Source organism: Mesocricetus auratus, unplaced genomic scaffold, assembly GCF_017639785.1.
Source record: "Mesocricetus auratus isolate SY011 unplaced genomic scaffold, BCM_Maur_2.0 Super-Scaffold_100018, whole genome shotgun sequence".
Classification (NCBI taxonomy): Eukaryota; Metazoa; Chordata; class Mammalia; order Rodentia; family Cricetidae; genus Mesocricetus; species Mesocricetus auratus.
Window position 1 is genome coordinate 48,447,098 of NW_024429199.1, and position 15,241 is coordinate 48,462,338.

The window sequence follows — 15,241 nt, forward strand, 5'->3', positions numbered from 1 at the left end:
CTAAGGACCTTTACCGTTTCTGGTGTTCTTGAACTTGGAAAGTTTTGTGACGGAATGAAGTAATTGTGGGCAATGGTTTCATATTGCATGCCTTAAATACAGGGGACCCTGGAGTGTGGCTGCCCACTTAGTGATGGAGGGGGTTTGATGGAGAAACATGTTCCCGTGAGTCCCAATGTTAAACATGTCTGACAGCCAGCCTTTTAGTGTGTTGGTGTGTCTCCGGCACACACACCTCCGGGAAGCTTCTCTGCCCTTTTCTCCATGGGAATCGGCTGGTCTGGCATTGGCCTCGGGATGCAACATGGGCAGCGGTTCTCACTTCTGTCTGTTGTGCAAGTGTCGTATGCTTTGGGAGAAGGCAGGGCTGGTCAGGCTGTGCTCCTGCCATGAATGTCCTGAAGAAGTCAATGGCTGTAAGAATGGCTCGTGGCGACTGGTCCCACGCAGCGCAGAGCGTCCCTCCAGTGTGGAAGGAGTTGTCCACCCGTGGTATTTCTCTGCAGGGCTAATTTGACAGTGTTTTCAGACCTAACTTGTAGTCGTTTGCCCTGAAGGTGGCGTGGACTCTCTCCTCAGGAGATGTGTTCCGCTGCTTGTAAGGGACAATGGTGTCCTCTGGCCCGCTCTCCCCAAGCCAGCGAACGCCAATGGACAGTCGCTGCAATGCCAGCTGTGGGTCTTGGTGGCTGAGGGGCGGGTCTTTGGGAAGCGTGGACACGAGTAAGAAGAGAGAAAGGGACATACGTAGGATACCGTCGCAGAACCTGCTTCTCGTGATGATCCTGCTGTGGCCCGGGCGCACGGATGCATCACCCCACAGATAGCACGCGCCTGCAGGACTCTGGTGACCAGTATGCGCGCATGTGTTGAAGCCACTTGTATCGATTGCAACATCTTGAAATAGTCCCTGGCTGGAGCTGGTTCCAGCCCCCAGAGCGCTGTTTTCAGCACTTTCTGTATTTGTGTGGTCTTAGCTGAGGTGCTTTGTTAGCAACATTGGCTCATTCAGAAACTCAGCTTCCGTGGTTGTCTGTATCTGAACAGTTTGTGTTTCTAAGCTAACTCACTCACTCCGCTCGATTCCCATGTGCGTGATTTCAGATGTCGCTAGGGGCAGGTAGGGTGGCGTGTAAGGCACACTTCAAACATAGGTTTTAAGTGCCCCCTTATCGGTGTCAGGGGACTGAGGGCAAAGCAGCAAAGGTCCCCCAAACACGCTATTCAGAGGTGGTAGAGACCCTGAGTCTGGTGCCCTAACTCCTCAGCTTTCCAGCCTCCCTCCATGGCCTTGTCAGGAACCCACCTGCTGACTTGTTGTGCTTCAAGTATTTACTCTGTCTGGGGTTTATTTTCCCAACGAGTTATGAGAATGACTCTCTTGTATGCCTTCTGCTCTCTGAGGCCCCTGCCAAACAGAACCTCAGCCCTACTGTTCTGATGATGCGACACCTTCCTTGTGGAAGGCTCTGATTGGTTGTTGACCCTCCTGCCTGTGTACCTTGGAGTCTATCACGTGTTGTTGGCAGAACTGCACATCTCGACAGAGAGATGTGTGAACCCACTCACCGCCCCCCATCTTCAGTGTCTGCACAGTGTGTCCCCAGGAGAGGGAAGAGCTTCTGGAAGGAGCAACTTTAACCATCATGTCACTGAAACAGTTCAGTGAGTCGAAACAAAGAGGAATTGTGCCCGGTCAGGCAGCCCAGGTGGTCCCCTTGATTATCTATCGGTTCCTTCTCTCCTTAGACAGCGGGTAATTATCTGCAAAAATTTCTAGGAACTCTGTCACTCACAGGCCATGTTCTGTCATGAGTTTACCCTTCAAAAGCTGGAGCTAGGTGGCTGAACACTCTTCTTTGTTCATACTGAGTGAGCTCAAGGACATTGAGGCATTGCCCCAAGCTAACCCCTGTGTGGACAGAGACCTTACACCTGCATTAGTGCCCCAAGCTAACCCCTGTGTGGACAGGGATTCACCTGCAGTGCTCCAAGCTAACCCTTGTGTGAGATGGGGGGGAGGTTATACCTGAATTAATGCCCCAAGCTAACCTCTGTGTGGACAGGGAACCCCTGTGTAAGTGGGGGGGTCTTACACCTGCATTAGTGCCCCAAGTGAACCCTTGTGTGAGGGGGGTGGTGTCTTACACCTGCACTAGTGCCCTAAGCTAACCCTGTGTGAGTGGGGGGCGGTCTTACACCTTCGTTAGTTCCCCAAGCTGACCCCTGTGTGAGTGGGGGTGGGGTCTTACACCTGCGTTGCCAGCAAAGCTGTCGCCCAGCCTCCTGCCAGCCACCGTGTGGCTCCAGCATTTCGCCCAGAGCGGCTGCACGTGGCCTCCCCTTGACCCTGTGACTTCTCTTCAAGTTAATTTGTGAACATCCAGGTCAGAGGGCCACCTCCAAGGAGTGCGCGCTTACTGTGGGACCCGCACGGTCAGGGTTCTGTGGTCTTCCTCTTCATGCTAGCTCAGTCTCTCCGGGACTGTGGGCACAGCCTCTCGTAATTACCTCTGCTGTCTCATCCCCACAGGCATTTTAATCAGGTCCAGCCATGGGTCTGCACTGTGTGTATGTCCTCCTGCCCCCTTCCTGGTGTCTCATGCCCCTTATGCCCGTGGGTGCTGGCCCTGTGTCACCACAACCTCTCAGCTGCCCCCGGACTGCCCAGCGCAGTGCGCAGCACCTCCACGGCCTCCTGACATGCATTCCTGTCCCTCCACTTCCCTCTGCGCTCACAGGCTTCCCACCGACAGCTCCCCCCCCCTTCATCGCATCTCTCTGCTTGCCACTTCTAGAAGGCAGAGTTTCCGCTTTGCATGCAAGACGCCGGCACAGAGCGCACTGAGCAACGGCGACGGGACGCAAGTGGGCAGGGAGCGAGCGGGAGGGAGAGAACCCTCAAGCTTCGCCACTCAGCGGCCGACTTACAAAAGGCCTAGGAAGACCCGTGCCCATGCCCACTCTGCCGTCTGCACTGCCCCCGATCCCATCATCCCGGGGGTAAGGCTTAGAGCTGGTGTGAACATGACCGCACATCACTCGCGGCTGTGGCTGGTGTGAACATGACCGCACATCACTCGCGGCTGGTGCTGGTGTGAACATGGCCGCACATCACTCGTGGCTGTGGCTGGTGTGAACATGGCTGCACATCACTCGCGGCTGTGGCTGGTGTGAACATGGCTGCACATCACTCGCGGCTGTGGCTGGTGCTGGTGTGAACATGGCCGCACAGATGTCTGAGTTGCTGCTTTCACATCTTTCGGGCAGCCTAGAGACAGAGCTGCTAGGCTACGTGGTTACGCTGTGCCTGACTGCTCCCCAGTGGCCGCACTGCGTTGCGTTCCTAGCTTCAGGTCCAGCTGTGGGTCTGCGCCGCCGGTTTCTCCACATCCGCCGGCATTGGCCACATTCCACTTTACTATCTCTGCACTCTCCTCGGGGAAGGGCTTCTTTAATAGCACTTTAAGTGTGTACATTGCCACTCTAGATAGCGATGAACAATGTAATGCGATGCGCTTGTCGCCGTGGGCATTCCAGATGCTCAGCCCTTACTCACAGAGGTCATATGAGACCACTTGGATGCTGCCTCCTGGGCATACCAGTCAGCCTGTGGGCTCTTAGCATTGCTCTTATTCTCAAGTGGTTTGTCAGTCTATTTTCTGTGTATTTGTTTTGCCTCAAAGCTAATTATGTCTGTATTCCACATGGCTGAATGTGAGACAGTATGAATACTGAAAAGAATTTGTAACACACACACATACACACACACACACGCACACGCACATGCACGCACGCACACATTCAACACACCCCTCTGTAGTTCACAGTCACCTCATTGGACAGAGACAGAATTGTCCTCTTATTTCCTCTTGTATCAGAAATGAAAAAAGTACCACTTTGTAACTTGTAATGGTTCAGCAAGGACCCCAAATGAGTGCTAACACCGTTGAAGTTAGGAAGTGTGCAGGTCATTGTGTGTCCGAGTGTCACTCCTGGGTTGCTTCTCCCTTGCAAGAGGGTGGACACTGGAGAGTGAGTCCTTGCCAGCTCCTCCATTCCTCCATTCAGCATCATGTGGAGAAGGTCAGCCCCATGCCTCTTTCTGACCCCAGAAGGGTTAGGTAGAGGTCTCACCTGCTCACCAAAAGTGTCCAGCTGCAGTCCTGCAGAGACTCCGCCCCTGACCTCAGTTCATGACAAGTACAAGTTAGAGGAACCAGCTGAGCTCCAGTCAGACAGACCACGATGTAAACCGTTCTGCAAGAAATCTGGCCTGCACTTACTAAAAAGATCAAGGGCAGGAGGAAGGTATGAGATTATTCCCTTCAGGATGCAAAACAGATACAGCAACTTAGCCACCGACACAATAAGGAAACAGCCCTTGGCGAGGCCCAAGGCGGAGGAAGTAAGCTGCAATGGTAGGGGGTGATAAGCATGGACTGAAGGCCAGAGACGCCACCTGATGATGGACAGTAGAGTCAGTGAGAAGCAGCCCTTATTCCTAAGGCACTTGAGTAGATTGTCCTACGAGGGAAGTGTCACGGTGTCTACGGTATGTCCTCAATGTTTCTGGTAAAAGGATAAGGGCTAGAAACAAGGAAGCAAACATGTCGAGATGTATGCATCCATCCCTTAGATCTAGGTGAGGGTGCGAGAGGCCGTTTGCAAGCTGGCTCATTGGCTGTTTGTGTATCCGCGCCTCGAACTCTCCTCCCGCGCTCTGAAGTGAAAGCCTTTTGTTTTTGTTGTGCAGTGCGAGACCGGGTCAGATCTAAGATGGAGAGAGACATCCTGGCAGAAGTGAATCACCCTTTCATTGTCAAGCTGCATTATGGTAAGTGCGGCAAGTGTGACGTGCTTTGAGGGGGACCTGGGTGACGTCTTTGATCCGAGGAAACAGAGATAATAACAATTGGTCCTAAAGAAGAGGATCCTCACCATGTCAGGCTCCTGTCTCGTGTAGAGACAAGGGTCTCTTAAATCCCCACCCGTCGGTCTCTTTCCTGTTTGTTTATCCTGAAAGAGCGAGAGGCCCTTCTTCATCCCATAGACTGCATGAGATGGGGCTGCCCATTATAGAGGCATCACCACGGCCAGTCTGGCACAAGGGTCTCCACCTGGTGAGACAGGATGGGGAATGAGGAGAGGGAGAACAGTGCAGTGAACCCCAGACTGCCATTCGGGGAAGGCTGTCCTTTGGGGCTCTTGTCAAGCATTTCACAGACCTACGTTTCTGTTCTGTTCTCTGCCTTTGTGTTATCGGAGGAGCAGGAGGAGGCAGAATCCATAAATGGTGGCTACTCAGTCACGAACCCCACAGAGCGCTTTCCTTGTTAAGGGACTTGTGTTAGTCAAGGATGGAAAAGGACCAGTGGTCCCTGTAAACAGGAAGCAAAGGCATGAGTGTCCCCAGGTGGAATGGGGAGACTTCGAGACCAAGAGAACAGGTCAGGCCTGCCTTGAGCCACATGGCATGCCCTTCAGAAAGAACGAAGCTTGGCTCCTCTGAGGGCTGAAGTGTCAGGCGAGATCCTCAGTCTTGGCAGCCATGGTTAGAGCCTCACCCCGCTCCGCTCAGGCGGAACAGCCTGGCTCCCTCCCTCTGCTGTCCTGCCCCAGCTGCTGCTGGGCTGTGCTTCTCAAATTTGCTTGCCATCCCCTCTCAGGCCATGCTCACCGTCTCAGGATCATCCAGTTCCGGGGTGTGTGCGGGGGGGCCAGGCTGTTTCCACGAGGAAGTTAAAACCTGGGCGTCTTACACAGACTTTTCAACACATGTTCTGCATTCTTCTGTTCTCCACTGCCCCTCAAGGCCCACCCTGCTCACACTGCAAAACCAATAGCCCCAACTAAGGGTCTCCAGTTAGGGGCCGTGCTTCTAAATGCGGGCATTCATAATGGTCCTGGAGCTTTTAGAAAATGAAAAAAAAATTCAACACACAGAAATCGCAGGACCCTCTGGCCTGGTCTATAAAACCTGATGCCAAGTGATGCTTGCTTTCTGGTGGTGTCCTGATCATCATGATTGATGACCCTCCCTGACACTGACCTGGCCACCGATGCTGACAGACCCTCCCTGATACTGGGCTGACTACCAACACTGGGCTTTGGGAGAACAGAGATCCAATGGCCAGAGGGAACGATGTTTGTCTGCGAAGCGCTCAACTGTATCTCCTCCCACAGCCTTTCAGACTGAAGGCAAGCTCTACCTGATTCTGGATTTCCTGCGGGGAGGGGACCTCTTTACCAGACTCTCCAAAGAGGTAAGTGACCCGATAGCCCATGGTGACGTTGTGTCTAGGGGAACGGGAAGGAAAGAACATCGAGGGAGATGGGCATGTGAGGTGTCATGTGTGTGATGAGTCATGTGGGCCCTGTGTCATGCATGATGTAGCACAGGATGTGTGGTGTGCGGCGTGTGGTCCGTGTGATGGAAAGTGTTTGATATGCGATGCCTTATGAATGTGTGGTAAATGTGTGTACCAGCCATGATCACACACACCCATGACCCCCAGCACTCAGGAAACTGAGGCAGGAGTTTAACCTCAGTGCCCGCTGAGCTACAGGGTGAGTTCTGCATCGCTGCACCAACGCCTTCTAACCCTGTGCCTCCCACGCTTGCAAGGTCTTGCAAACAGGGCCCTCCCGAACTTTGTGTGACTGTCCCTCAAAGCACTGTCCCCTGTCCACAGCCCCCGCCCTGGGAGGAAGGGGTGACGCAAAGTCCATGGAGCATCTGGGGACGGCCGCGTTTGATGGCATCTCACTCCCCGTCCTCGAAGGCACAGTTGATGCCGTGTGGACCTCTCCCCTGGGCAGTGCCCCTGTGAGTTTGTGTTTAGGAGCATCTCATGCTCACTGGACGGGCCTCATTGGCTTCTAGCTGCAGAGTCACTTTTGCAGAACCGCACTTGAAGGCACCGCGTCCCTCACGACTCGTAGAGCGCTGAGCTAGCTTTGTGGGATGAGGAAATCCAGTGCTCTGTCAGTAGCAACAGCGTTCTTGCCTTCTCACTTGAACGATTCTGTAAGGCTCCGTACACAGAGTAGAGACCCGGCAGCGAGCTAAGGGAATGCTCCTCACGTTTTCTCAGCGGAGTGCTCTGGATTTGCCCGTGACGGTGGCTCTCACATCACCCCCCTTCCCTCCACCTTCCCAGGTTTTCAGTAGGCATGCCTTGCTTAAAACTCCAGACAAACAGCAGATCAAGGCAGAGCGTGTGGCCAGGCAGGAAAGGACTCCCAGAGGCTGCGGGCTGTTCTCCCTTCATTTCCTGGAGGTCCCTGGAGCAATGGCAGGGGAAATTCTGGCCTCTGGCGATGGGACCCTCGGCTCCTCTTAGCTCAGGGAACCTGACCTGCGGTCTTCTTCTGTTCAGCATCTGGCGGGACAGCCTGTGGCTGGGCTTCTTGACCAGAAGACAATGGGAAAAAGCCCTGTAGCTCTCGCAGTGGTATGTGTGAGGTTAGCGCAGAGGGGTAAGGTGGCCACATCTGGGCACTTGGGCTCTTGGGGGGGGGGGAGGAGTTGGAAGCACGCCAAGCCCTTTCCTGGTGTTCTGTCCTTCTGCAGAGCACTGGACAGCGGGCTGCTGTGTGTGCCCACCATGATTGCTTCCAAGGACTCACCTGTGGGCAGTGCATGTGTAAAAGCTTTGGAAACTGCAAGATGTACCCTGAGGTCTGGGAAAGCAGAAAGAGACAATGACTCTGTGTATTAAATGCATTCAGTCATAGAGGGGGAACTTGGCACATGGCGGGGTTTGACTGTGCGAAACCTAGTGAGTGTATAAGCCAGTGTCAGCACTCCCAGAAAAGAAACAGGCAAGAGGAGAGGGGCTGTCGGTCATACACAAGAAATAGAATAGAGCTGGAGGGGTGCTGGGAGTTGGAGAGGGTCCATAGTCCAGGGCTAGCTCCTAGGGGTCCCAGCTGACACTTTGCAGGACCTAAGGCAGGTGTCCTTAATAGGAGCTGAGAGCCCGGTCTGCTTGGCTGGTGACATTCACCACACAGTCCCATAATTCACTCATTTTAGCTCTGGTTTCATGCCACATTCAGTTTGTATGTGTGTGTGTGTGTGTGTGTGTGTGTGTGTGTGTGCTTTCAAAGAAAGTCCAGTGATAATATAGACTACAGTCTCTTCTACATGGACGTCTCATGGTAATTGTGAAAGTGGTTTTCAAGGGTGTTGGGGAGATGGCCCTGTGAATGAAAGAAGACACCTGAGATGACCTCTGGCCTTTATGCACATATGTGCAAACATATTCATCTGCATATACGTGCATACATACTAGAACATGTAAGGATGGGCCCTCCTGTTGATGTGAGTGCAAAGCATGAACAGGAGAGGAGAAAGGGCTGTGGGCTCGTGTTCTGAAGGTCACTGGCCCCAAGGCATCTGGATACTCTAACTGGCCTGGAATGCAGCACCAACCCCAACAATCACAGGCCCCTCCCTCTCCCGTCAACACACTGCACTCGGCAGAGTGCGACCCTCTGTGCCAAGGGCAGGTGGTCAGGCTGCCAGTTTGCACACCAGCCCAGGGGAAAGACAGAAGAGGGGAGGGAGAAAAAAGTAAAACTGGAGACCCATTTTCTGTGATCCTTCAACCTCCACAATGTGGCTTGGTTACTTGAATTACAGCATCCATCGTGAATTCGCACCAGAGCATCCCTGATAAGATGGGAGCCCGGGGTTGCACTGCAGCCCGAGCAGTTTGCAGATTAAGGGCAGGCTGAGGTTGCGCTCACAAGGCTGACCAAATCATGTACCTCAGAGCACAGCCTGCAGCTGCGAGAACCCTTCTACATTGGGAGTGGCAGGAGCGTGTTGTGGGAGAGCCGGGATCTCCACATGTGTGCTCTGGAACAGCCCTGGTTTCTCTAGACGGGACAAGCTGAACCTCAGTCCTTTCCCACCCCCCAGGTCATGTTCACTGAGGAGGATGTCAAGTTCTACCTGGCTGAGTTGGCCTTGGCTCTGGACCACCTTCACGGCCTGGGGATCATCTACAGGGATCTGAAGCCAGAGAAGTAAGAGGAAAGGCATTCACAGCCTACTCTGCTGCCAGCCCGTGCGGTGGCCGTTACCTAGGATCTGTTTTCCACGTCAGCAGTGGGTGGGGCACAGTGCCGTGGGGGTGGGTCCCATGCTGGAGTTCCAAGAAGGCTAAGCGGATGTCACCTCCCTACCTATGCAGGTGCTCAGCCAATGCAGGCCTTTGCTGATCATTGTACAAGTGCCCACTCCCGTGGGAGGCCAGGCCACACCCGTGCTTCAGCATGCAAAGATGGCCGGCCAGGCGGGGCCTGAGACTGACTGCACATACCCCTCCCCCGTCCAGCGGCTTTTGCCACCAAGACATCTGTCCCCATCACTAGCCTCTCCCTCCCCCTCCTTCTGTTGTCATTCAGGCTCGATACCTTCCAGCAACTGCCCCGAGTTCCAGGGACATGGTCAGTTAGCTCTTCCAAGACGGCTAACTGGGAGATGGGTCAGATTAGTTCTCTCAAGGGATCCGCTGAGGGACAGTGGCCACAGGGTCCCCAGGTTGGTGTGTATTTGGGGCTGAGAATCTGTCATTCATTTGTTAATCTAGTCTAAATTAAAACAGGAACTGCCCTGCAGAGCCACGGGACTTGGGGCTCTGATTTCCTTCACGCATGGTCAGCGAGGGGCAGAACTGACCGGGCAGCGAGCGCTAACTCGCACAGACAAGAAAGGACTTGGGAGGCGGTCCTTTAGGCCCCTCTGACCAATCATACAGTGGCCCTGGCTGAGTCCTAACACCCCCAAAACCTCAGCCACACTTGTCTCCAAAGGAGGTATCCCACCAGGACAGCCCTAAGCCACACCCCGAGTTCAAGCTATCACGTGGCCAGGATGGCTGTCCCCCTGCTTCTCCATCTCTTCTACCTGCACTACCCTAAGATAAAGACAGCGGCCTTCCTGAAGGCGTGGCTATGGTCTGGGTTGGCTGAAGCACCTGTTTGTGTGTGCGGTCTGTAGGTCTGATTAGCCGCCGGTCACCAGATCACAGTCACCAGAGTGCCACGGGCTGATCCTATGAATCTAAGTACAAGTGGCCCGCCCTCAGGAGCCCTCAGGGAGTGGGAACTTGTGACCTATATCCAACTCCTCCATGGGCAAGAGGGGGAGGCCAGAAAGACGCCTCAGAACAGGTCTGATGTCATGACTCCCCTCACCCACCCGTTACCACCGAGAAGGTGATCACCGAGCTTGGCTTGTTCCCAGGGCCCGTGCCAATCCTGGCTTGTTCCCAGGGCCCGTGCAACACTTATCACAAGCTTACCTCACATTAATTGATATGGAGTCCATGAGGCTATACAAATCTGCCTCTACAGCAATGTCCCCTACGGAAGACTTCTGTGTACTAGGATCCACTCTGGGCACTGAGATCCTGGCTCCCACTCCCTTGTGCAGGCTGAGATGGTTCTGGAAGCTGAACACAGTGCCATTTAATTACAGGATAAAGACAAAGATTTTGTGGTCCAATTACAACCACTTGGGAATGAATCTTGAAAGTCGCTTAATTCCAGACAGAGGTTCAGTATGACTGAGAAGCAAGGAGGCAAAACATTTGCCTCTTTGATTATAACTTATCATCTTAATTAATATCCCGTAACCGTTTCCACAGAACACTGGCTGTTCTTTAGCCCTGCGGCAGACAGTTCTAATGCTGCTGATGCACAGAGAACAACATTTACCCTTTATGCGTGGCTGAGGGCACAGCTAAGTGACCATAGCAAGTCCAAGTCACCGCTCCTGTCGCCAGAATGGTTTCCAGCCTGCGGAGCTGCTGTGACTATCCCAACTACACTCCACACAGCTCACTTCCGCCCCACCCAACCCTGGCAACCCGTTCTGTATGATGTGAGGTTCAGGGCCTTGCGTGAGTGGAAACCCAGGCTTGTGGCAGGCTTCCCCACCCCTTGGGGGGCATTGTTTCCTTCCTCTCCAGCCCCTGTCCCATTTCCTTAGGGTGGATGGTACTTCCTGGGGTCCCATGTAACAGAATGTACAGCAGTCCTAAAGACAGGTAGAAATGCTGGAGCCCCGCGTCTCAGGTTGACAGAGCCGCTCAGCCAAGGGTCAAGGGGGAGGGGCGGGTCTTTCGTGGGATGAGGCATTCCGTACATCTTTGGGATAGCTGTCGAGGAGGAGCAAAGCAAAGGCCGGCTCGTGATGTGAGGGTCCCCAGAGTCTAGGCGCTCTGGTGCTGCCAGGCTGGTCCTAGGTTCTGTCACAAGTCAAAGCCTTGAGCAGCCCAGAATCCCTTTGCTGAACCCCAGCCATGCATGACCCTCTCCAGAGGCCAGGATTGGTCGCAAGAGCTGGGGCCAGCCCCAAGACAGTCTGAGATTCTGAGAAGATGGCCTCCCAGGGCCAGGAAATCTCCTCTGCAAAGGCCGTTGGCATCTGTGGGCCAGAACACTTCAAGAACCCACTCTTCTGTATTTGGAAGGGGCCCAAGGGTTCCAATCTGATGACTCAGGAATGGGCAACCCCACAGGCTCGTGACCAGACTCCTTGGTTTCCTCCTCCAGGCTCCTGCCCAGGCTCCTTGGCTCCCCTCCTCCAGGCTTGTGACCAGACTCCTTGGTTTCCTCCTCCAGGCTCCTGCCCAGGCTCCTTGGTTCCCCTCCTCCAGGCTTGTGACCACACCCTTCTGTCCCATCCTGAGCTGGTCCAGGCTATTGGACACAAGCCAGCCATAAGAAAACTTATCCAGGATGCAACCATATCAGAAGCCCAGGCGCTGGGCAAGAGCATCTCAGCTCCATGGGGCTTTTCTTGACATCTCTGTGCCAGGGGACTGTGAGCTCTTTTTTTCCCTCTCTCTGAGATCTGTTTTCTTTCCCTTTCTTCTAGTATCCTCCTGGATGAAGAGGGACATATTAAGATCACAGGTTGGTAAAAAAAAAAAGTACACATCCTTATATCCCTTCATCACTTATCAGCCCTGATAAATTTGTGGCCACTTCGTAAGAGCCTCTTGTCTCGTCTCTGACCTGGCTGAAGTTTTGGCGCCCCTCAACCCGCAGTCACCCCATGACGGACGGTACGTGGGAACAGCCCTCTGGGTATTCACTACCAAGAAGTAAACCCCTTGCTACTGTGACAAGGCACATTGTGTGTGGGGGAGGGGGTAGGGATTCAAAGCTTTATAAAAAAAAATCCCCTCTTTGTAGATCTTAGCCTCGGGAACTGGCCAGGCACTGGAAGCGCATTAAGCCTGACTAATGCAATGTTCTGAGACCCCCGTGGTCTCTGGGGGAGGTGATGTGCATCCGGGGGTCAGTCCACATGGACGCAGGACTGTGGCTCAGAGGCTCAGACCGTGCTGTGTGCTGTGCTTGTGTCTAGATTTTGGCTTGAGCAAGGAGGCCATTGACCATGACAAGAGAGCCTATTCGTTCTGTGGGACTATCGAATACATGGCGCCCGAGGTGGTGAACCGGCGGGGACACACACAGAGTGCTGACTGGTGGTCTTTCGGTGTGCTCATGGTAAGGGTTCGTCCCCTCCTGTCGTCTGTAAGGGCTCCGTTCCCCAGCTGAATTCCTCCTCCCAGCTCCACCCAGAGTCGCTGGAAGCAGGAGGGAATCGGGGCTTGGAAGGCCCTGGCCCTGCCTCTTACCTGCTGGGGCAGGGGATGCATTTGAGAGCAGCCTTCCCTGCAACTGTCCTGGTTCCCTGGGATGGAAGTGCTTAGGTTGTTAAATTTGGCATGCACCAAAAAGCGTTCATGGAGCTAGCCAGTTTTATGTTTGCATCTAGAAATGCTGCTGCCCATTTTCCAATCTGGGCAATTCTCCTCCCCATCCTCCTCCTTCCCCCACCCTAGCTGGACACCATGCTCATGACCCCTCACGTCTCCCTGTAGGCAGATTCTGTTGCTGTGGGATGTAACATCAGCGACAGCCAAGGTCAGGGCATTTCCCAGCACCCCTTTAGTTTGAAACGTTAGCAACAGAAGATGCTGAGACCATGAGACCCTCGGTAGACGCAGTGAGATAAGCTTAGGCAGCTCTCAACATGGTCCTGCGCATCCAGATGCATGCCTTTCATAGACACGGCCACCTGTCACCCCCCACCCCAGTGGGACCTGTTGCTGGTATTTTCCTTTCTCTATCAGGTCCCGCCGCCCTTCAGCCCCAAATCAGCACACAGACGCTAGATTAATTATGAATCTGTTGGCTGGGGCTTCGTACTGGCCAGCTCTCTCTTAACTATTAACCCATAGCTACTCTGTGAGGTCCCATGTGGGAACTTGGCCCACTTCCCCATCAGCCTGGGAGCAGGCAGCTGTAAGACAATGTTTACTAAAAACATGTTTACTGAAAACAATCCGGTGCCCTAAGAAATGTTTACCGGAGCAATAAGTTCCTGATAAGGGCTCGCTCACTGAAACACCCTGACTTTCATCTTTCCAATGGCTAGCCGCCTGTTCCTGATCCCCCGCACAGACTCTGGTGTCAGAGGCATATGACCAGCCAAGGGTAGAAAGGCGGAAGCTTTTCTTGAGGGAAGCCTTTCTTGGGAAGCTTTCTTGGGCCTTCTTGGGGCCGGCTTAAAGTTTTCTTTGCACCACCGACTGGTCTCTGTGTCATCAATCCCGACACCCTCCGCACATTCTCAGATACAGGCAGCGCAGCGGGCGCGGCAGTCCCAGGAGGTGCTGTCCACCCTGAGGGGCGGGGGAAGGCTGCCACCTGCCATAGGCTTACACTCACACGTGCTAGCTGTGCACCATGAGGAGTGAATCACGCAAAGGTGGCAATAATGCTGTTTACGATGATCCAGACCCTGGAGGCAGCAGCTGGAGTACAGCTCTCGTCTGAAGAACCCCAGCCTGTGGCCACAGGTTGTCTCGAAGTGCCCCCCCATCCTGATTGAGAGGGTCTCTTTCACATGTGCTGAAGAGGCAGCTACCTTCGCTCTCTTCCGGGCGATGCTCGCACAGCTGTGCTTGCATGCAAACCCCTTTTTCTTTTGATCCCTTTGCACAGTGGTTCTCAGTCTTCCTAATGCTGCAACACTTTAGTAAAGTTCTTCATGTTGTGACCCATCCCTAGCCACAAAATTATCCCGCTGCTACTTTGTAACTGTAATTTTGCTGCTGCTATGAATACCTATGTAAATGTTTGATGTGAGACCCCTATGGGGGTTGCGGCCCATAGGTTGAGGACCACTGTTGTGGCAGGGTGATAGGTTCTTGCTGGTAGGAAAAAGGGGGGTTGGGGGTGATGTTCCTCCCTTGAACTTCCTACAGGCTTTACTGAATGGTCTGAAATCTCCTTTGCTGATTCTGGGCTGTAGGTCAGGAGTGGGTGCATCCTTGCAGCCCTGCATTCCTGGAAACTCAAGCCCCCTCAGGAGCAGGCTGGCCCTGCTCTACGTCCAGGCTTCCCCTTGGTCAGGCAGCTGTTGTGGCAAGCAGCCTGCGCACAGCAGTGCTGCAGATAAACCTTGGTCTTGTGCGGGAGGTCATGGACTCCGGTGCTCTCTGGCAGGGCAGCTGGCAGGGGGCTAAGAACAGGGGTGGACCCCGATATTAAGTCCTTCCTACCAGACAGCTTCCCCATATAGTCCCGGGCAAGACCTGGCTACCTTCCTGACCCCAAACTGTGCCTGGATCACTCTCTGTAGCTCCTTGGCATTCTGGTAGGTCACCACACTACATATGTCTTCTGTAGATGCTCAGACCCCCTGGCACAGCAGCCCTGTACTCTTCAGTCTGCTTCCCAAGGACAATGGGAATACGGTAGCCCACACACACACAATATGTCCCATGATCTTTACCCCGCCTGGGTCTCCCTCTCTCTCCCAGGGTTTGAAAAGCTGAGGCAGGGAGTTAGCTCCTGCTACGGCTCCTGTAGTAGCTGCCACACCTACCCACCAGGAGCCACTGTGGTCCAGGTTCTCAGGCAGAGGGGACAGTCCTCTCCTGATGGCTCAGTTGTTGGATGGCATGAAGGGAGAGAGGGGAGAGGGGGAGAAATGGGCAGAGAGCACGGACTCTGGTTGTTACAGCCACCACTGAAATCCACAGAGACATCACTATGCAAATGTTGCCACCCATTGCCCCGGGTACCAATCAGCACCACGGTCCCCAGACCTAGAGGTGGGATTGAACCGCCACAGGTGAGAAGAACCCTTCCTGTTTGACTCAGTCACAGGCTCTTTCTTGGAAATGGGGTTTCATGAGTG

The 15,241-nt window shown here is 53.9% G+C and overlaps 1 protein-coding gene across 3 annotated transcripts in view; it reads left to right on the forward strand.

The window, feature by feature from the left end:
* Positions 1-15,241, forward strand: part of Rps6ka2 (ribosomal protein S6 kinase A2) — a 245,656-nt gene that overhangs the window by 185,226 nt on the left and 45,189 nt on the right. For all 3 annotated transcript variants that reach the window (XM_013122761.3, XM_040758230.1, XM_005083013.4), the window contains 5 exons: positions 4,757-4,837; positions 6,187-6,266; positions 8,933-9,039; positions 11,900-11,937; positions 12,395-12,537. In XM_013122761.3, coding sequence (XP_012978215.1) covers positions 4,757-4,837; positions 6,187-6,266; positions 8,933-9,039; positions 11,900-11,937; positions 12,395-12,537 — 449 coding nt within the window. The remainder of the gene's footprint in view (positions 1-4,756; positions 4,838-6,186; positions 6,267-8,932; positions 9,040-11,899; positions 11,938-12,394; positions 12,538-15,241) is intronic.